General features: G+C 41.2%; 1 protein-coding gene across 2 annotated transcripts; it reads left to right on the top strand.

Annotated features, from left to right (window-relative positions):
- The first annotated feature begins 215 nt into the window (after nucleotides 1-215).
- Nucleotides 216-20,845, top strand: MMRN2 (multimerin 2). 2 transcript variants are annotated; one of them, XM_005433475.4, is made up of 7 exons: nucleotides 216-628; nucleotides 11,876-11,998; nucleotides 13,225-13,331; nucleotides 14,767-14,835; nucleotides 15,991-16,164; nucleotides 17,405-19,312; nucleotides 20,341-20,845. In XM_005433475.4, exons 1-7 carry the CDS (start codon nucleotides 345-347, stop codon nucleotides 20,727-20,729), a joined length of 3,054 nt encoding a protein of 1,017 aa, XP_005433532.2. In that variant the 5' UTR covers nucleotides 216-344; the 3' UTR covers nucleotides 20,730-20,845. The 2 variants fall into 2 exon arrangements, with proteins under 2 accessions (XP_005433532.2, XP_055577446.1); XM_055721471.1 differs by lacking the exon at nucleotides 15,991-16,164.
- The last annotated feature ends 2,137 nt before the right edge of the window (nucleotides 20,846-22,982 follow it).

Raw genomic sequence — 22,982 nt, 5'->3', positions numbered from 1 at the left:
TGATAAAAGCCAAGTTCCTGTCCACAGATAAGTTTAGAAGGCAGCCAAGCTCAGAAGTTCCTTGAATAAGCTATATTCCTACCACCGTTTTCCCCCCGCCTCTGTTGGAGACGCTAGAGCCCCACACAGGAACCAGACTCACATTGTTCAATAGCCACGGACGTTTCCACAGTAGCTGGGAGGGTCGAAAGCTTTTTCCGCTCTTTGTTAAACTTTTTTCCCCCCCCTTCCTTCTTCCAACTTTCCAGTTAAAGAATGTTGCCGGGGCATTCCTGAATTAATCCAGGCTGTGCTTCAGAGAAGAGAACAAGAGACAGGTGTAACTAGGTGGGAAGAAACCCACAATGCTAGTGAAACTTTTGTTCCTCTGTAATACAATAGGACTGGCAAAGCTGGCCAGACACTCGGACCATCATGGATATCACGATGGTTCAGTGCACAGCTCAAAGCCACAAATTTACGAGACCTCTGTATACCCCCAGAGGACTCCTCTGTCACACGAGGAACAAGGTTATTGGGAGGCAGAAGGGCTCAGGGAGAATATTCAAGATTACCCTTCAAGTGTGACCTCCCCACATCAAGAAGAGAGAGAGGATTTTGAAGCTGCAAGCTCACAGTCTCGAAACGGGTAAGTACGCCAATGTGTCTGTCTTACATGTAACAATTGTGTGATCCTGTCTGGTACCCTTTGTATCCTGTTGACAAATGACCATTTTCAATAGAAGTTTCTCTTTAAAATACATTAGATTTTAGGGATCAGTCTATATCCAAGGAGAGGTTTAAATGTTTTAACTACAGAAACAGAAATTGCTTGTGGAGGATGAAAGCACAGATGGGACTGGCTCTCTACCTAGTCCGAGATGGCAAAACAGGGTTAGGGGTTTGGACACACCTGGCAGATGCAAAGCCTTCCAGTTCTGCTGTAGCACCATAAAACAAATGCTATTTCTGGCAAAGCAGAACTGGAGAAAAAACATTTACTAACTTTTTCTCATCACAAATTAATGCTGATTATTTTTGCTGATCATGGCAACCTTTGCCCATCGTCGGCATGTGCTTGGCTAAAGACTCGGGCCTTGGAAATAGAGAGAGAAAGAGAACAGCAGGATGTTAGCAAAATAAAAACAGTGAAGAATAAATATAAGAGAGTAAAGAATAATAAATAAGCATGAAAATGACTACAAATTCAACCCCCACAAAAGGTTTTCATGACCATGAAATGTTTCTCGGGGCAATCTACAGCACAAAAGTAGCCATGCTGAATGGAAAAGGCATGTACTTCACTAGAAAGATTTCTAAACACTATGATTTTTTGTAAGTTTTACAGGGCACATAAGTAGGTCTCTAAATGTTTAAAATAGATGAAAACCAAGCAGGACAGTGAATGAATTTTTTATAGCCCTGATGGATGGGTACTGCAGAGCCCTGTTTGGGAGAGCTGAAACAGCAGCACAGTGAGTGCTGTTCACAGCTCAGTGCTTTAGGATGCCCTGGTATTTTTCCCTTTAAATGCTCTTGAGGAAAGGGAAAAAGGGAGATGGAAAGAGACTACAAAACCTTGCTCATGTCATGCTTCCCTTCCATGCAAACTGTAGTATGCAAAATTGTTTCTACTCTCACCTATGTGTAAAATTAGGGCCTCCCTTCTGCATGCAGCATGGTGAGTGTACTAAAACCCTGCTGTGCTTCATACCACACCTTCCCACAAATCTGTACCTCCCACCATTAACCTTAAGTAATTTTCTAAAGCCTGTAAGCGTTGACTTCCAGTTGCCTGATGGCTAGTGTTTGATAATGACATGCCCTGTTAATTCACCAACTCCTGGTTAATGCATTTCAGACACCATCAGAGGAAGGAACACAAAGCCTAAGTGGTACTGTGGACTGCCACATTATACTGCAAGGTGGTGGTAATCATTTGATTGCTGGTGAAATGCCAAAAGCATTCTGAAAACTATAAATACTATGCACATTTAGCAGTGTAAAAAAAGTGTATATATGGGTCAGCAAGATGCTGTAATACACTGTCCTAATAGGGATTTCTTCCTTTGCTATGTAACTTTGTTCAGCACTAGCTATTACTCATCCTAATTTCCTCCCAAGAAGATAAATACTTCCTCCTTTTATGGAGACAGTTGCATAATGAGTCAAATCATAGAGTTCTTCCCAATTATAAAGCTATGTTGATGACTACAGGCAATCAAAATCTAGCCTGGCTGTAGCTTTAAGGTGTATGTTCTTTTGCTAGAGCTGTCACATTTATAGTGCACACAAGCCCAGGAAGGTGATCCATCTTACGAAAGAAATCTGGCACTTTGAAAGGAATTATGTCCAAAAGTGAGGTGAAAGAGTGTGAACAAGAAGAGACAGCACAGTTCCCCTTGTAAGCGCATTTGAAATTCTAAAAATTCAAGGAGTTGAAGCAATGTACTTTTTCAGATCCTAAATTTCTCAAATGCATGTCAGGTGCTCATAGCTGGAGTACGCTGCTAAGCATAGACAAGAAGTTGTCATCAATCTGGTATTTCCTCCCTATAAGTGTGACACATACCCTGGAAAAAAACATAGAGGAACTGGGCTTCTACCTCTAAAGCGCAGAGCAAGAAGAAAAGCAGGATTTAATCAGGAATTAAGAGATATAGGGAGATAAAGACATGCCATAAAAAAAGCCCAGGCTCATAAACAAGAATTTTCTACCAAAACTATGTCCCACTTACAGTTTGCTTTTGAAATACAGAAACACTTTGTTTTCAGAACTTGGAAAAAACCCAAACAAAATCAATGGTAACTTTGTCTGTGAGATAAAGTTTTGACTCTCATAACTATCTAACAAAAATGATGTGGGTTTTTTCCAACCTCTTGCTATTTTTCTTGTGTATTAGGAGCAGTGGCTGTTACAAAATAACGAAAGATTTTTCTAAAAAAAATTATAGTATTATTTTTCTTAGTGCAGTTATCTGAATAACTGAGACATCATGACTAATATACCCAGGGCAATTAGTCAGACAGATTCCTCTGGTTTTTGTTTCAACATGTAAGGTGAAATGACTCATTAGATCCCAGCTTGGATATGGTACTTTACTAATGAATTCATCTCACAATAACAGGATTATTCTGACAAGAAAATCAGCAAGAAGACACTCGTCTTTAGGTGACCTTTTTAAAAAGAGATAATAAAGTTGTTCCAACTTTTCTTTAGAGGAAAACCTAGGTAACAGTTTGGTATCTCAGCTGTTTGTATCTGAGCAAACAGCTGAAGCCCTGCGTATTCAAAGCGGACAAGTGCTTGTACATGTTACTTACAAAATCAAAACTATCAAGAGGCCAATTTTCCCAGCGAAATCATCTTTTATTCTTTTCTCCCCAGCAACTGTGCCCTCATATGAGCTGCTTGGTTTGACTTTAGATAGTTTATTCTATGGTTGAGGTAAATGGATCCATGTGTACACAAACTGTCAGCAGAATTAAAAAGGGAAATGAAAGCACGAGTATATGAAGAGACCTGTACTGTGAAACGGCTGGACTATATTAGCATTTGTTTTAGCAATGGAAGATAAAGGGTAAGAACAGTAAAAACAGGTTCTGGATTTCATAAATACTCAATGCATAATACCCAAAATAAATACATTTTCACTCTTCATTTCCTATATAAAACAGATGCCTAATGCAAAACTTCATAGGAAGACTCTGCTGTTACTGGTGGATTTCCTGCGTATGGATACAGGCAGCTAAAATGAGGCTTGAAAAGCTGCCTGGGCTATGACCAGATATGTGGAAGTTCTACAAGTGACCCAGTAAATATCAAATAAGAGCTTGCATTAGCTCATTCCCTACTCTAATAGTCACCACTATTGGAACCGATTCAAATGCTGTCTGATCACAAGTCATATTGAAAGGGATAATTAAATACATCAATGAGACAATACACCACTGTTGTTAGCCTGACAATCGCTATATGGATGACACACCTGATAGCTCGTGAAAACTTGCCCTGAACTGACAAGCCACCTTGGAGATTTTTCTTTCTTTAGAGCCGCTTCTACCAAACACTTGGTAATGACGCGTGCCTGAGCAAGGCATGGTGCTGAGCCAACCTCAGGGGAGCTGCAGCTGAAGGAGAGGGCCATGTAAGTATACAGCTGCATGCCCTCCCTTAGGTTCTACAATTCAGACCTGGGCAGACAGAACTGGACACGCATGTCCTTCTCCACACAGCTGCATGGGAGCCAGGAACATGGTGACCCAGCCTTTGAAAGGAAAGATTCCCTGACCCTGGGAAGAACATGCTATCTTCTCCATACCCTTGCCATGAACTTACCTCTGTTGATCAGAGATCTATGGAAAGACCTCTACTGTAATTACACTCAGAAGGGCTTATTTTCTCTCCCTATAAACAGGTTTTTCTCAAATCAGGCAATGCACTGAAGCACCATTAGTGGAGCAGTGAACCCCAAGGCTCCTTCCTATCTTTTCTCAGTGCTGAGCAGAACTGCAGCCAGCTGGCCTTAATCTAATCCACGTGCCCACAGCATCAACAACAGTCAGGCTAACAACTCAGGTTTCATGTACTTGCGTTCATATTTAATTAAAAAAAAAAAAAAAATAAATGAAGCATCTAAAAGATGCAATCCCATCACATGCTAGCTCTGACAGCAAAGCCCAAAGCTGCCTGTACCCTCAGTTGGCCTATCCTGTCTGTCAAGCAACACTGTAAACCAGATCACTTAAGCATTCCAGGTTAAAAATAATCCTAGGAAAAAGCAGAGGTTATTTTTAACTTCCTCCCCTCAGTAACCACACAGACAGAGTTGGTCCCCAAACAGAAGGCTAACCCAGTAAGGGAGAAATGGACTGTGGTGATAAAATGGGAAGCAGCAGAGCAACTAAAGCTGGTTTCCCCATCTGTGGCAAAGTCTCACAGAACGTCCCTCTCTCTCCAAAAGTGCAATCATTGCCAAGTAGCCCCTGTTTTGGATTTGCCCTCCAATTGGATAGGTGATTTAGATTTTCTTTTTTCTCTTTAACCCACAAACACACACTCTGCCTGTCATCTATTGGAATTTTTCTTAAAATTACAATGTATCTGAAAAAAAATGAAAAAACAAAAGCAAAAAATTCCCCAGGCTCCACTACCTGAACTACAAGTAGGAAAGGCAGAGGTCTTCAGCATAAGTAAATCCTTAATTGCATTAACATATTTCGAGGTTTGGACACACGATTCTGTGAAGTCACCCTTGATTAGAGGAAGGCTTTCTGATGTCAGCCAGGTGTGCTGTTATCTCAATGAAACACTCACCTCTTCCTCTAATTTAGCACCAAGACAGCCACAAAGAAGCAGGACTCTCTTTGTGATTACCCAGGGTGTCAAAATACAGAACAACTATCCTCTGAAGTGCAGACAAGCAGAGGAAACCCCAATCAGTCTTACTCTAAGGAAAGTCAGAACAATGCTCAATCTTAATAGCATATTTTTTTTGTCCGCTTTTACAGGAAAACATCTATTGCTTTAATAAAGACCAGTTTCACACTGACTCATCTATCGCTTCAAAATTAGACAGGGACTTTCTCAAGAAGCCTATGGGATACTGAAATTTCCCAACAAAGGGGCATAGCACATACGCTTAAAATAAAGCAGATTTGGATGAAATGAGCTAAATGTGATCTTCAGCCCCTGATATCCTGCAATCTAGTGGAATGGCCATTGAGTGCTCAACAATAGCTTTTGCAGTGCCAAGTTCATTAACAGAAGCAACAGTTTCCTACCAAAGTTAGGTACTTGGCTCCTTTCAGAACTTTAGGAAATTCTCTGATATTTGGCTCTTGCCGAGCTGCACAGCTGCAGGCGGAATGGCTCTCCATTAGCATGTTTGATGCAAATGACACACAGCTTCACTGCATGCGATGCAGGAGTCATCGAACACTGTGCCCACAGGATTGTTTTACTTCACTGCTCCTTAGTGTGAGCTGCAGCAATTCATTCTTTCAGCAGGTAACAAGGGACCACATATTTCAGCATAGCCACAGAACCACCATCGGCACTACCACCACGTGGATCCAAAGCCGTCCCACTTGCGCGGGCCAGCACCCCTTGAACGAGTGATTGGTAGCCAGCACTCAGCAAAATTACACGCAGGCCCAAAACGTGATTAGGGCAAACCCTGGTGCACATCACCTGCGCCCGGAGCGGGTGGCACCTGGGAAGCTGGTCTTCCTGTGCATTTTGGACTCGCTGGTATCACCACAGCTGTGCTATCAGGTGGCCACCGGCTGCGATTCCTACTTGAAGACAAGGTCTGACAAAGGAGCGAGCGTGCTACACTAGGGGTGAACTTGCGTGTGCAGGGATCAAAAGGTTAAATCCAAGTGTAAGCTGCCCTCTGAACAGGCTGTAGAACTTCTGTTACAGGGAGGATAATATAAATGAAGTAATGGCTGTGGATGCTTTGTGAAGAGGAAAAACCTTTTGCATTTATTTCCCTGAAGTAGCAACAGTTGGATTTGGCTCAAACTCAGCCCCCAGACAAGCCTGCTTTTTCTTGAGCTCCTGCTCCCAGTAAGGCTCCAGATTAAGGACTGGATTTTCTCAGAAAGCCTTCACTGCACTAATTTTTTAGGACATTCTGCAGCACAAGTCCCAGCTGATAACAGACTAACTGGCACCACTGTTGGAACAGAAGCGGTCTTCAGGCAGCATGACTCAGGGCTCTGAAGGCTTCCAGCAGTGTCTAGAAATCCACCTGTTTGAAACTACCACTGCCACTCTTTTCAGCCCAGCTTGTTAAGGTAAACTGCAAATCACTCAGACTGCTTAAAACCCCGTGACAACCAGGGTGGTTCATGGGACGAGTCACAGGAAGATCCCAGAGCCTGCCTGAGGGGGACCTCTACTCATGCTAAGGGAAGGGTGGAGAAATACGAGAGTTTCTGCTGTGAGATTGTAAGACAGGGTTGCTGGTTGCTCAGGAAGAGCTGGAAATTCACTGATAGATCACCAGTGATCACTTGCTGCCCGCTAATTAAAAACACAGTGGCATACATTCCATGCTCCCTCAGAGAGCCAGCACCTTGTTCAACAGCTGAACACCTCCTGCAATAAACAAAAAGATATGTCTGTCTTAAAAATGATGTGCACAGTCCTAGTTTAGATTAATTTAAATGTGGTATTTTACCTCTGTTTTATTGAGGCTGCTTTTTCTTGTCAGTGAGAATTTTGCACTGAGGGAAAAACAGAACATAGATTACTCTACAGTTAAAGCCTCATTCTTGTTTTCTGCTTCAAATGGTATAAATCAAAAGTCATTCTGTAGAAGTCAATAGAAAGTGGCTTGTTTAAATTGGAAGAACATAGTCCTCTCTACTGCAGCCCATTTAAGCAGCAATAATTGCTTATTTGATGCCCTTTGCACAGCATCAATAAGGAAAGTGTTATGGACCTGAAAAGTTTTGCACTCTGTCAGCAGTAGACACAGGAATAGCTGGACAGGAGCTTTCAAGGTAATTACAGAAACTGGATTCCTTCCGAATAGAGACCCAAGGAAACTGATGTGAAGGACAACCCAGTTGTACTAGTATAGCCAAAGGAATAGCAAAACTTACGGAAAAACAATATCCTGAAGCTTTTGTTTAGGCAAAAATTCCACTGACCTAGGAAGTGTCTGAAATTATGCATTGCAGTGCCCATCATGAGAACATGTAACAAAGAAAAATAAAGTATGTAAGTACTTAGCTGACCTGGGGGGCATTCCTCGCACTGACTATCATGCTGCAACTGTTGGCATAGCAGTGTATAGAAAAAAAAGGGACTACCCCATATTCATCTAAGCAGAGTGATAATTACTGCAGACCAGCCATCCCGCTTTATTCTCCTGGTTCAGTGGGTTTTACTTTGTTTGCTATGATATAAGGTGGTCCAGCCAAATCCTGCAATCAGATGTAGAACTGCCTGCATTTTGCTATCATAGAATCAATTAGGTTGGAAAAGACCTTTGAGATCATTAAGTCCAACTGTTCACCCAGCACTGCCAAGTCCATCACCAAACCCTGTCCCTAAGCACTGCATCCATGTGCTTTTTTAAACATCTCCAGCAATGGTGATTCCACCACCTCCCTGGGCAGCCTGTTCCAGTGCTTGACCACCCTTTCTGTGAAGACATTTTTCCTAATACCCAACCTAAACCTCCCCTAACACAACTTGAGGCCAAGGTCCTCTTGTCCTATCACTTGTTACTTGCGAGAAGAAACCAACACCCACCTGGCCTACAGCCTCCTTTCAGGTAGTCATAGACAGCAATGAGGTCCCTGCTGAGCCCCCCCCAGCCACCCCCCCATCCCACGGGTGCCCCAGCCCCTTCCCGGCTCTGGACACGCTCCAGCCCCTCTGCGTCCCTCCGGCCGTGCGGGGCCACAGCCGGACATGAGCCTTGAACCTGTGTTTCAGTAAAATCAGAAGGAATATCTAACATAAGAAAAAATAATTTTAAAATCAGTTTTTAGTTTAAAGATCTTAAAGGTTCAAATAAAAAGGAGCTTGAGCTAACCTAGATTTGTTGAATCTTATTTAAATACAGACTTCTTTGTCATCAGATGTATTTAACTGCAGACAGAAGAATACACTTGCCTCAAAATAAGGCAAAAGAGGATAGACACGGGAAGACTTTATTCAATAAGGAGATTAGAATAAAGCCTAGGAAACACACACATAGTCTATCAAAGAAAATCATTCAGATACTTTGTTTCTGGTTTAAAAAAAGGATTAATATGCTTGGAATGTAAAACAGGAAAAGTAACTGAATAAATGAAACATCTGTAGCCCTGGATTTGCTAGGGTTCCCTCAAGTGTTGCTCCAACTTGCAGTATGAGATAAACTTTACCATTCCCCAGACTGGAGAGAAAGCTCTTCTGCTCTGCTCAGACCAGCAACTTCTTTCTACTCCTCTCTCTCCTTGGCAGCAGAAGCTTGATTCAAGAGCAAACTGTATTAAAGAGAATAAAAGCAGAGGGTGTTAAGTTGGTTATATACTTAGTGAATGAAGCAACGTAACTACAAAGAGGGGGAAAAATGCAGAAGCAGAACACAAAGCTGCTGCATTCAGAAACCAGCTGAATAAAGCGCTGTTCGTGAAAACAGCAGCTCTTTGAAACTTCATAGCCTGATCCAGAGCCACTGGTGCCAGCAGATGAACTCCTGCATGTCTCGCTGAACTTTAGATCAGTCTTTACATTGTTTCACTTAACATTCAAGAATGACATATTTTCCCTCAAGGTTATACAGTTAAGGAGTATTTTTAGTTACAGATAGCAAAGTGTCCTTAAAGGAAGCATTTGACAAGATGTGCAAAAAATACTGCAATAGAAGTTTCCTCTTTGGGCACATGTATCTATATGGCAGCTTATTAAAGATGGGAAAGATATGCCTCACTTACTTATATGATGAAAGAATAAATTTCGGGAAGCTTCACTTAATACTGTGTTTTGATTTTAACCACAGTAACTTTTAGTGGTTTCAAGTTATGTAGCCCTTCATCTCCACAAATAAGCTTTTAAGATCAAGCGAGAAAGAACTAGTGACCAGACACTAAAGAAAAATGGACATAAAGAAATATGCCCACCGTTAAAGGAAGTTGTTATTGAGAGCATACCAAATTCCCCTTTTTTTCATGCTATTCATTCTGCATGCTAATAACTGTCCAAAGTATGCACCAAGCTGGGATCAACCACCGATTCAATTTCTGATAGAACATAACCCCTTTCTACGAGTGAGAAGCCCACCAGAGACCTCCAACACATTAACAGGTTTTGAAAAGGAATCCTCGTGTTTTCCATTATGTGTGTGTGCACATTGACATGTGCTACACAGCTGAAGTACTCAGTCACACGATGCCCCATTCTTGCTCACACACATGTTGATGCATGTAAACATTTGGTTTAGACTCGTGTGGCTTCCATGACTCAAAGGACCTGTTGGAAGCTGTGTATGGTGGGAAAAACAAATCAGCCCAGATGATGATTCATGGGGTGTGGATTGTTTTCGTTAGGAAAGAACAAAACAGTAAAGCCAACAAAGCCTATTTTAAAAGGAGGTTTCCACAGTGAATGCAGACTCCTGCCTGGATCTGGCAGGCATCCCATGGGCAGACCTAGCAATGATGCCAGCGAACTCCAACAGCAGCAGCGCCCGGTCACTTATTTCCCCAGAAAAAAAAGCAGAGGATGTGAGGGGGGAAAACCCACTCCCATTTATGGCTTGCTGGGCACATGAGAGAGGACAGCCTAAATACAGGCGCAAATCGGGTCTCTGTTTCAGAGATATTCATCTTAAACCAACCACTGACAAGCAATGCAGCCTTACAAAGCCTGGCAGACTTATGGGCACCTTGGAGACAGACATCAGCCAGGGCACGTGTGTTCGTCTGTGGCTTCAACTGAATTGCCCGGTGACACAAGCAGAGCATTTGACTCTCGAAGATTAATGATTTAATAAGAATTTGAGAATTTGTGTTCTGGTTCAGTCCCACAGGAAACAAGGCTCCCATTGATAAATGGGATAAAATTCTCCCAGTCACTTGCAAAGGCCTTAAAACTACAGCTCATCGAAACAGCTGGTTTGGCTTGAAATCACCACGAAGGCTGCAGCCGCCTGCTTTCCTGTGCAGCCCTCCCAGCGCCACAGGCTCCAGCAGATTCCTGCCCCTGCTTCTAACAGATGAAGAGTTTTGCTTGCATGAGCGTCCGCTGAAATCGTAACCACATTTTCCTTAAAAAACAGGGGAACACAAAAGGCTGTTTATGTCCCAACAAGCCTGGTGAAGTGTTCCCAGCTAGCCCAGGCTGTCTGCCCTTTCCAGCCTGATGCCTCCAACTCCTTTGCAGCTTCTTCCCCTTCTCCTGGCTGCCTGGCCCCTATGGCCACAGCTTCTGCTTTTGGGCAGGACTCAGTTCCCCAATATTTCTGCAACTCTCTCAGACAGGCAAATTTTTTCCATATATGCTGATTATCAGAGATTTGGTTCCTGTGTTCCCACTTAAAAATATACTGCTTAAAGTTCAGTTGTTCCCATTATAGTTATTACTCCTCACTTCTGGTCTTGGATAATGTCACTTCTGATCTTGGATTTTAACCATTGAACTTCAAACAACATGTCTTGACTTTAAACTCTTGAAAAGGAAGAGATTCACCTACACTCTGGGATTAATAGATGCCTATATAATTCTGACATGTAAAATTTACCAGACTAGTACAACTCACTTGTCCTTGCTAGAAGCATAAAGCAAAAACCCAAGAAAACCAAGAAAACAACCCTCACTTTTCCAGCGCTATTTTCCTGCAGATGATAGGAGAAATTATTTCAAAGCTAGTCTAACTAATAAAATGCAACCGGTTACTGTATTATCTTGAAGAAGTAATACTTAGGAAGACATTGATTGTTAATGGAGTTTTTGTCAGATTAAGTTTTCAGAAGCAGTCTGCCTCAACCTGATGAGTCAGTCATTAGGCATCTGAAATGGCAACATGCTGAGAAAGGCAATTTGACATTTAAAGTGACATTAACCTGCAGGTTATCATGGATTGGAAATTTCTCCCGCTAAATGAAAGGACTGGAAATGGAACTATAATGCATCAAAGTTTAGACAATCAACCCTTTTGTAACACACCGAGATAAACATCCCAGATGAAAACAAATGAACTGGGAGTGGAGGGAGAAGCCAGCAAACATTTTCCATTTTCCTCATCATCAAGCTGAAAAAAGAAAAAAAAAAAAGAAAAAAAAAAAAAAAGGAAGGGCCCTCTGCATTTCACTCTTCCTTGGCACTGTTACAAGCAGAGACTTAAGATGACCTACTTCAAATTCCTTTCCCATGTCTGTCTTCCACTAGGAACTGGTGCTCCTTCACGCAGTCCCGGCTGGTAACATACATAGAAGCCTGCATGAAGGAGAAGTACATCATCAATTCCCAACAGCCCTGTCTAAATGGAGCACCAGACTGCCAGAAGATCATGTAAGTATCCTAAATAAAACCACTGAAGAAAACAGAATTTTCTCTGAAGTATCTAAATGATAGTTTCAAAAGTATTTAGTGACACATTTCAAAAAGAACTGAAGCATCAGCTCAGCCTAATACCAAAGTGATGCAGGGTCTGACTTATGCACCTAAGGTGATCAGGCATTTCAGTAACCTGGGAGAACAACTGCCTTTCTAAGCCATCAAGTACAGGACTACACAGTGATTCAGTGATTTTTCAAATCTTCTCACATGCTTGTTCAGACACAAGCAGGGACCACATGTTTTCCATGATTTTCAGGTCACAATACACATGCATAAGTTAAAAAAAATCTCTGCCTGCAGCCATCAGTAAAACCATTTATGTGGCAGGAGTCAGAGATGGGCAACTGGCCAAGTGCTTACTCTTCTTTCAGAAGGACTGGCTGCCCAAGGAGTACTGGTGAAAGCCAGCGGTGTACCTTAAGGTACCAGGGCTGATACATTTTTAATGCTGGGAGACACTGAGGCACAACGCACTTATGAAGTGAAATAATATTTAATACTCACGTATGTTTTCACATCTATGTAGTTACTTGATTGCAAAAATGCTTTTGTTATTTGTTAATACAATTAATTCCTCTTTCTTTGAACAGAAAACAAACTATTTTAGTGGAGTTTTTACAAATTTGTATCTTCCTTGGTACCAGTGACATTTTGGGATGTTTGTTTAAAAATAAAACTTTCTCTACAACTCATCAGAATATGACAGAAGTTGAAGCTCCATCCAAACTTGATTGCAAAGGACTCTATTACAATAAACATTGCAGTTGCATTACTGATAGTTGCATAAATTTGCCATCTGTGACATTTCTCAGACTTGCATCAGATCAGTGTCAACGTACTTGGAAAAACACCTCTACCAAAGAACAATCAAGCGTGAGGCAGAGCACTGGAGCCCTGCTCACTGAATAGTACTTAGATGCTGTCTGCATGTAAGAGTGTGTACACACCTCCTGGTGTAGACAGTAGTCCTGAAAAGCAATCTTACGTAGGGGAAAAAAATAAATCACTGTGGACTGCCTAAATGTTTTACTAAGCAGCAGTGATACAGTTTATGACAAATGTCTTAACTGCATTCTGCATTAGTTGTCTAGGACACACTTGGAACCAAACTGCTGCTAGTCGGAATGATGCCAGCTGACTGTAACTTGCAATCTAATGCCCAGACCCTTACTCCCCAGGTACAGGAAAGCTCTGAAGCCAGTCTATCAAGTGAAACAGAAGGTTTTGAAGTCTTTACAGTGGAAATGCTGCCCTGGATTTATTGGCAAGGACTGTGAACAGCGTGGTAAGGAAAGCCAGGGAACAAGCATGAGAATTAAAGACTAAATGCCAGTCACAGTGGCAAGAAAAAAGTTTGCCTATTTGTTTCTCCTCTTTTTGAGAACTGATGCCTTACTTTCTTTAATCTGCTATGCCCTCAATCACGGATACCCTGAAAGAAGAAGTAGCTGTAATTAGCTGTAATTCTTCTGCTGGTAGCATCTTTGTAATCTTTACACATGGAGAAAGGTATTAATTTGCTGGGGGAGGCGGGGGGGGGGAGGAGCTGTCAGATGTACAAGTCCATTTAGGAACGTCTAATTCTAGGTAGAAACTGGTGACATCAGAAAGTAACACTAGTATGTGAAATGCCCCTACGGTCAGTTTACAGGATGAAGTCATCTGGCTAGGGAAATCACAACGCATCCAAGTTCAAACAAGGTAGGCAGCGTTCACTCCGCCGCCTGCATTGCTGCCTCCTCTCTGCTTCCCCTGTCTGCACAGACACTGGCTCCTAGAGCGGGGAGCAGCTCTACAACACAAGAACAGAGGCCAGGCTGTGACTTCCACGGAAGCTCTAGCAATAGCTTTTTACATACAATAAACTACTACAACTCTTTGCACTGCTGAATAATGGTGAGTGCAGCTACTAGGTCAGAGAGGGGAACATCGCTTAAAAACTGGAGTGTTTCACAGCATGGGCAGGATTTAGCAAACAATACTCCAAAAGCAGAAAAAGAATTTAAATGGATAAAAATGGATAAAATAGCAATTAATGCAATCAAAACAAAAAAGGCAAACATCTGTGTGAAAATTTTCACACAACGTATGTCTAACTCACCTACAGACTCCACAGATAAAGTGGGAATGTCTCTTTTTATCTCTGTAAGGTTTAGCTTTTTTTCCCCCGCAGATAGCTTTTATTTGTAGATTTATCTCCAGGTGATACCTTGGCCTGACCTTCATTTATAACGTTGGAAAGATATTAGCAAATGCAGTGCTTCTAGTCTAGTCTCTCCTTCGTTATACTCATTGACCAAACCCAAATGCTCCACCTTTATCTCCTCGTTTGTACAGCATCACTCACTGTAGCCGGTGCCAGCAGAATGTTCAGATAACTGTGGAACAAGGAAGAGAAATTTGCAGATCTTTTGATAGGACCCCCCAGAAAAGCAAGCATACGTACATACAGACTTATTTCCTAGGAGCAATAACTCAGCATGAGGTAACACACCACCACCACCGCACAGCGCGAGCATTTATGCAGTTGTACGCCAATGCTGTACCACAAGCAAAGTGAATTCTCCAGACAAGGTGTTCTTTACCCAAAGAAACCTGCAATGCAGAAACCTGCCTCCACATCAGTAATACTAGACATGAAATTGCCCTGCGTTGCTTTGTTAAATTGTAGTAGTTTCTGTCTAAAACATTTTCACAGATGTATTACGTCTCAATTGCAGATGCCAATTTTATTCTGGTGCCAGGAAGTCAAACTGAAGAACAGGAAGAAGAGGAGTTCTCAAACCACAGTATGTGCTTGAGGTTACTTTGCTTGCCACTCTTTTACCTCTCAGCCACTGACGAGAGAGAGAGATGGATTTTTTAGCTGCAATTTTACAATGATAAGCTATGGACAATATCTCTAGTGAAAGCATTATTTGGGAAAGCTTGTATACAACTACATTTATTGGCATGAATGAGGGCTTTTGCTGTATCACTACATGAATGCTCTAGACAAAGCATGCAAAAGTTTCAAAGTTGGTCTGGTCATCAGTGATACCCAGTGAGAATGCCAGCTGGTACAGAGCATTAAACTTCAATGGCATGCAAGTTTAACCCTTTGCTCTACTAAGAGGATTCACAGGAAAGCATAACATGCTTAGAAGTCTACCAGAAAAACAATCCACTCAAAATCCTATTTCAGAGCAGCTACCCAGTAGCTTTTTTATTATGAGGTACCATAGATTTGTACCTCAGGCACTCCAAGTATCCAAAAAGGACCTTTCCTTACCTTCTGGGAAACGGTGTGGCTTGCAGTGCTATGAAGTATCTTCTAGCAATTGGCTTTAGGGCAGTACTGCAGCTCTGAAAGAGTTGTCTTTATATTATGCTCTCAACACCGAATGAAGAAGCAGTTTCTTTACATGACTTAAGTTTATAAAACATTAGATTTAAAAGTCAAAGGTAACTCTGGGGGGCGAAAGGCCCCCAGGATGGCACAGTTGGGATATACCACTTTCTGCAGCTCTCAGCTATGACACTGGCACTCTATGCTTAATGTGTATGCTTAGTGGAACTTCTCAATTGCTCTTTCATCTTCTCCTTTTATTTTGGGTTGGTAAACCTTGCTACCCTTTAAGTCAATGGCTTGGAAAGGAGTCATTATTCCAGAATATTTTTGTGGCATGGGGAGATTTTAAGTGAAGAGCATTTTACTGCCATCATGGCTACTGTGGCTGAAGTTCCTTCTGTTAATATTTAAATATATTTGGTTTTCATCACTGTTGAAAAAACTCTTTGCAAGGAAACCATGAGTTAAGGTGCTATAAAACAACAAACCTCCTGTCAGTGCAAAATTTTCAGAGCAAAAAGCACACAGGTGTTCTCAGAGATCTTGTAGGAATACCTGTCACCTGGTCGCTGCACTCCATTGCATGATTTTGTTTTTTTAATCTTGTGATTAGTGTCAACATCAGTGGAATCAAGAGAAATGTTGGAAGTCATTCAAAATCATGAGGCTTTACTGGATGATCTTCAAAGTGATATTCATCAAGCAGTCAGCAACTTAGGTGACTTACAGAGAATATTTGAAAACAACGGTACAAGCATGATGTTAGAAGTGAACCAGAGCAATTCAGGTGAGAGGTCTGACCCAGAATTATCAGCCTGCCAATAGGCCCTGTACAACCACGCAGATCAGAAAGAAAACTTGAAAACAGAAATACCCTGATAGTCCTTGGTCTGCTGGTTGCTTCTAAAGAAAGAAAAAAATACGGCTGCAATTCCAATACAAATGAATGAACCTAATTAAAGAGTAACTTGAAAAGGGAAATGCAATGGAAGGCAGATTCCTTTGTACTTTTCAGAATATGCCTTAACAACAGAATAAAGAGGTTGCTCATACTTAAAATCTGTTAGCTTACTATTCTGCTTCTATGGCTTCTTCTCTTCCATGGGGATGTAGAGTTTAGATTTGGGTTTTGTTCTTTTTTCATACTCATGCCGTATACTCCGAGGGGAGGAATACTGGACTGGTGTATGTAAAAAAACCCGATAACATTCAACCCATTCCTGGAACATTATTCCCACCATATACAGGAGTGGGAAAAAAACAAGGCTACTGAATTTGAGCTACTAATGTGAGCCACTGTCTCACAAAAAACATGTTCTAATCATCAGAAAATGGTTTGGGTTGGAAGGGACCTTAATCATCATCTAGCTCCAAGCCCCCTGCCACGGGCAGGGACACCTTCCGCCAGAGCAGGTTGCCCAAAGGCCCGTCCAGCCCGGCCTTGAGCGCTGCCAGGGATACAAACTGTTGTCCTCAGTGAACTTGCAGGCATTCAAGTTTGAACATTAAAGACAGAAATCAAACCTTATTAAAACTCCTACCTAGTACAGAGATACTTCACAGATTTTTCAAGTGACTTGGTTCTGGTTTACTTATTCAGCTGTTAAGATGCTGTATAACTTTGTGAAGTAGAAGCATCAGAACAAGAACAACATTATGAGACAGCCAAATAAGCAGGAGCCTACTAGCTAAGAACTGTTGTGAAAACGGGCAGTTATAGCCACTTACAAAACTGCTTGTCCAGGGGGCTTCAAAATGCAGTATTTTTTATGACTTACAGGGCTGTCAATACATATTTAAGTTATTGCCTGCAGACTCAAAGACACAATGTGCTTCACAGTAACCTTGATTTAAAATTAGGCTATTTTTGTAATTGTCAAAATTTATCATGCGGTCAGTTTCTGGGGAGTAATATGGCAGTTACTATAGAAAAATACATACTTGACTTACTCTGGCAACACCAAGATGTGTTCCGAAAGCAGAATTTAAATTTAATGAAATTTATTTTTTTTCAACGGTGTTAACAGATCTACAGGAAAGGCTTCTGCAGCAAGTTTTGTTTCCCCACGTGGAGAATTTTCTAAGGAAACATTTTAACCCAATGTGGGCAAGCTTCAACAGAAGCTTACAGAACCTCTCGACCATGGTAAGAAACCTGTCCCATGACGTGCAAGTCAACAAGAAAAGCATAGAAAGATTCCAAGAGAGCACTGTGCCCAAGAAGGAATTCCAGGAGCTGGGAACTAAGTTTGAATCAAAAGTCCAAGAAAACATCGTGAAAGTCGATCAGTTGAAAAGAGATATAGAGAACCAATTGCAAATGCAGCAGGCCAGTACCCACTATAATCTCACCACGATCAAGGCAGATACTGACGCAAAGCTCAAGAAGTTTCATAAGATACAGCAGTCTCATTTTGTATCTTTGAACAACAGCATAGCAAATGTGAAACAAGAACAAAACAATCTTGAAAATAAATTTGAGATTTTGAAAAAAAATTTAACGGAACTCTCCTCGCATCATGGTCCCAAAGATGAAAATACCCATTTAACCATCAGACAAATAAACGACATTCTGACAGGGCATGCAAAGCAGCTTAAAGAACTTTACATGGAGTCAGATGTGGCCTTTCAGAACATTGCAGTTTTAGAGAGATGGTTTAAAGAGTTAAAAAAAAATATCTCAAAGTATAGGCCAGAAGATCTTACAATAACTTTAATGGAGAAATCACTTATTATGGAAGAAAACAAAGCAGCAATGGAAAGGCAGATAGCAGAGCTCAACTATACTCTCTCAAATCTTCGGGAAAACTATTCAGATCTGTTGAGGTACATGGAGGAATGTAATTGCCAGAGATTATCTTCTGACACTGACGTACTGGAGGAAGATTTAAAGAATATCACTTATTCCCTTGAAGGCACCCAATCAAACTTAAAGGATATGAAGCAATTAGAGTCAGTATTCAGAGATCTCTTGAGGAATGAAATTGAAGAGCTCTCCTCAGCTTTTCCATCTATCCATCAGTCCCTTAATCTCCGTCAAGAAGAAAACAGACAGCTTCAGTCGCAAGTCACGGCTTTTTCAGAAGACATAGGCTTCTTGAAGAAGAAAGATGAAGAAATTCATCAACACATCAAATTTCTCAACAGTTCTTTTGGCTCACTTTTAGAAGATGCCATGCGGCACGAAGCAGCACTGGAGGCTTTACTGGGAGAAGAATTTATGGAAGTCTTGTTTGAAGAAGATCCTAGTATCCTAATATCATCAGTATTTCAGCTGCAAGAATCTCTCAGACACATCTCAGATAAACTCCAAGAACAAAATGTGACTTTAGAATCTCTTATAAAGAGTTTTCACCTGTTGGAGAGAGGTCAACAGAAAAAACACGATGCTCGTACATCTCCCATGCATCCCAAAGAAGAAATGCAAACATCCTCCACTCCAGATGAAGCTAGTAGTCAACGCAGCATCGTAGAACATATGGAACCTAACTATGAAGCTGCCAAAGATGACTTGGATAGCTCAGCTTATCATGATATCATGACTCTGAAGAATGATATCAAACACCTGAGCCTGGCAATCAAGAGGCATGAATCCAGAAATGACATGAATCTCTGCTGCAATCATACAATAGCAAATGTAATTGAGCCACTCAACATTTCTGTGGAAATTCTCTCAGCAGACTTCGCAACCATCAAGCAGAAGCTGGAGGAACATCTGCTAATTTTTAAAAAACTATTTGGAAGCAACGAAGAATTAGTTGCCTCAAATGTAAGTCTGGATGTTACAAAGATTCAGTCAATGCTGACCAGAAAGGGGAGAAGGCAACAGAAAGGTCAAGGCAAGCAAAGAGACAAGAAAAAGCCTGAGAAGCACAGAGAAAATACCCAAGTGATAAGTGGAAGAAATACAGTGCAGACAGAGCTTTTGGAAAAAGGTGTGTTCTTTTCTTTTACTTGTTCATGTGCAGGTCTGGTTTCTTTCTGGGCCCTGCTCCAAGTTTCAAACACAGAGCGTATTAGCTGTGAGACCTGTCAGGTATCTTGTGGGATGCTGGAAGGAGAAATGCTGACGTTATTTACATCCTCCCCCCTCCATCAAAATCAGCAGTTCCGAGTGAGAACCAAGTCGATGCACTGCTGCACTTTGCTTGAGGCCAATAAAATTACACCCATTATAGCTGCTGGGAAATTGGCCTTGAACTAATTGAGCTTCAGATGTTTAGAACACAAATTTTGTTTGTAGATGCTCATGTTAATACAGTAGCAGTTTTCTCTTTTGAAGCTGACAGGGTGCTAGGCTTCCCGGTCTTGACTTCTCCTCTGTTACTTGAGTCTGGAAGGAGCATACTCAAAGCCCCAAATCTTTTCTAACGCAGACAGATACATTACATGAACTGCTATAATTTGCACCAGTGGAACAGGGAGGACCTGCCAGAGTGAACACTCTCTCTTACAGCTAAGCTTCAGAGACAAGTTTTCAGCTCATACTTCACGGTGACTGGCCGTTTCCCTTTCCCACTAAACATGTGGCCATAAGCACCTGCCTGGTAATTACAGCCATCGCAGTTTTAGCATTGGGTTTTATGATTGTAGCCACTGTTACAGACAGAGCAAAAACCAGCCCTTTCAGGCATCTGTGCTGCAGAACTGAATAAGCAGAGAACTGAATAAGACTGAATAAGCAGAGAATGTATTTCAAACTAATTTATTTTTAAGACAGCAAAAAGTGCTACTTCTCTTTTTCCTGGGTGGTCTCAACTTTATACTTTCCAAGAGCAGTCGTTCAGGTATTTCCAGGGAATCATTTGACCGAATCCCAGGCACATACCCATTTCAAGTCTTTAGCTCTACAAAGAAGCATTCCAGAAATCAGGCCTGATAAGGTGGGACATAAGTTGAAGCCCTGAATCCTGGGAAAAGAAGAATGCTCGCTGCTAAAATCCTGTTCCTCTTTCTTTTTCAGATTCATTGGTGGCATTCCACGTGGGATTCTCAGAAGGAAAGGATAAACAAAAAACTCTGAGGTTTAATGAAACTTACCTCAATTATGGAAACAGCTATTTCCCTGAACATGGCTACTTTAAAGCACCACATAAAGGTGTCTACCTGTTTGTCATCTCTGTGGAGTTTAGTTCGGGACCAGCAGTAGGACAGCTGTCCTTTAGCCGTGGGTACAAAAGAACTCTCTCAAGTAGTCAAAGGAAAGCACCAGATGGAAACACCATGACTACTTTTGCTATGGCAGAAATGGAGAAGGGAGAGAAAGTATGCTTTGAATTGCTGCAGGGCTCCGTAGCAAAACGGAGCCCACCTGGGACAACGATGGGTGGATTCCTACTATTTAAAACTTGAATAGTGACATTTTGTTTTACTGATATCTTTCCATAGATACAATGGATCAATTCACTATTGCTTCATCTGTGATGTATTCAATCCTACTGCATGTGTTTAAACATAGCACTACCCTAGATTTGTCTTCATGCTTCTTTTCTGGAAGTGTTTGGCTTTTGATTAGTTGCTTATGAGCAGCAATGGGATTGTCTTTCAAGTGGTAACCCAATGGTTTGGACTCCAAATGCATCAGTATGCACGTTCCCAAATCTTTCCATTGTGAGAAATTGTACCTAATTAGAAAAACTGTTCTGTGGGACTTTCTTCACTTATAACGTAAATAATTTCCCATTTCCCCTGGCAAAAGAGTATCCTTCCATGGCAAATACCCCCACCACTGGCATGGAAAAGATTTTAGGAAGGACTGTATATATGAACTTTCACATTTTGTAAATAGTAGCTTAAACCCAAGAACTCAGGACAATTTTACCTTTTAGCTCTCTGTGGACCACAGGCACTCACAGTCTGTCTTGTAAACTCCTGCAACTCACTCCAGCATGTGCACAACACGAACACTGGAAGAGATCGATCGAACCCAGTAAGATGCACCCTATGCTAGTACTTGTAAGCAAGGATCTTAGAAATGGCCTGGTCTTTTTGCTTCTGAGCCTATGTTGTACTTCAACCACACCACAAAAATTTAATAGTAATGTAATATTGTTAAGACAAATTACGTCTACACGTTTAGACTTTAGGAAAATGTCTACAACATTCAAAAAATATTGGTGAAAATGCAGTTTATTTTCAAAGATAACCCTAAAGAATATTGTGACCTTCAGACCAGAGTTCAGCATTCGGTAAATGGGTAAAACCAAGCAAGCAAATAAAACTTACAGCAAAAAGGCAAGCTCATTGGTCTGCTGTCATTGTTGACTATAAAATAAATTTATAATTAGAGTAAATCAAAACAGTACTGCAAAACAAAACAAAACCAAATCTGAACTGCAGAGTATTTTTGAACTTCCAAAATCTCAATGTCTGGTCATGTCCTGAACTTTTCTTCTGTCAAATAAAATATCCCAAAGCTTTAATTTTAAAGAAGTTAAATTACTATGGTGTACTTGTCTATCCTCATGCTTTACAAAAAAAAAATTAAAACAAATTTGCCAAAGTTAAATACATTTAAAATTCCAAATGTTTTTGATTAAAGAGGTAAATTCTTATCATGTATTTTATGCCCTTTTAAGGTAGCATTTTCTAACAAAAATCTATCCTGCCATGAAGGGGTTTTCTCCCCACCTACCTGTATTCTAATCAACACTAAACTACAAATTTGTTAATAAACCACATCGGTACAAATACAGATTGCACTTAAGACATCACCTTGACAAGCAGACAACATGCATCCTCTGAAATAGCTACAAAGCAGTTTCAGCTACTGATTTGCTGAAAAGATTGTTCTTCTCCATCCTGAAAAATCCAACAAAGCAAACAACTAAAAATGATCTCACATCTACTCCTAACAAGTGCTGATTTTCGTATGAGATTAACGGGCCAGGTCTCCCCATTCATCTAGCATGAAGCCACATCTTGCACTGCTCTGTGGCAGGCAGCACAAAGTGCCCACAAGCTCAGTGTCTTCTTCTATCCCACAGACTGCTCAAATATGAGTGAAGAAAAAGAAGAAAAAATTCAAGAGGTAAAATGTGAAAAAGGAAGAAAAGCATCACATTGTAAGACTGGGTTCTTTGAGTATAAAGATACTATACTGGGGTGGACCCAGACGTTTTTACCAGTGGTCCTCCAGTTACGGACTTTCGTGGTGGCAGCATTCTGCAGTGCCAAGCCAAACATGCTGCCTAGGTCAGGGTAGCTCAAAGAAACATCCCATCTTTAGTGCATACCAATTTTGCACCTACCAGCTGAGTTCCACAATTCAATACAGACAGGGGACACACACACATATATATTCAAAAATGCTTTGCTTGTTTTAAAGCTTTGACAGAAAGCTTCCACTGGAACAAAACCCATACAGCTACTTGGAAAAGGATTTGGTAGGTAGTAAAAGTAGGATAGCAGTTCATCCAGACAGGACTTTTAAAGGTTTGGTATCCTTGTGCTTACCAGAGTTTACTTTTGTTGACAAATCAGCCGGGCAAGTGCAGAGATCATTGACTCCAGAGTGAACACAGTATTAACATGAAGGCATTTTCATACTTGTCTTCTTCAAATATGTGCTTAAATTAGCCACCTGCATATTCAAAGACGACACAC

Source organism: Falco cherrug, chromosome 9, assembly GCF_023634085.1.
Source record: "Falco cherrug isolate bFalChe1 chromosome 9, bFalChe1.pri, whole genome shotgun sequence".
Classification (NCBI taxonomy): Eukaryota; Metazoa; Chordata; class Aves; order Falconiformes; family Falconidae; genus Falco; species Falco cherrug.
Note: the sequence above shows the minus strand (reverse complement) of the source record. Positions and strands in the feature narration are given on the sequence as shown.

Bases quoted from the DNA above. Each gene is read 5' to 3' on its own strand.
- MMRN2 (XM_005433475.4), top strand. From the start codon at position 345: ATGCTAGTGAAACTTTTGTTCCTCTGTAATACAATAGGACTGGCAAAG. The intron at 629-11,875 runs GTAAGTACGCCA...GTCTTCCACTAG, and splicing joins AGCTCACAGTCTCGAAACGG to GAACTGGTGCTCCTTCACGC. The intron at 11,999-13,224 runs GTAAGTATCCTA...CTTACTCCCCAG, and splicing joins CCAGACTGCCAGAAGATCAT to GTACAGGAAAGCTCTGAAGC.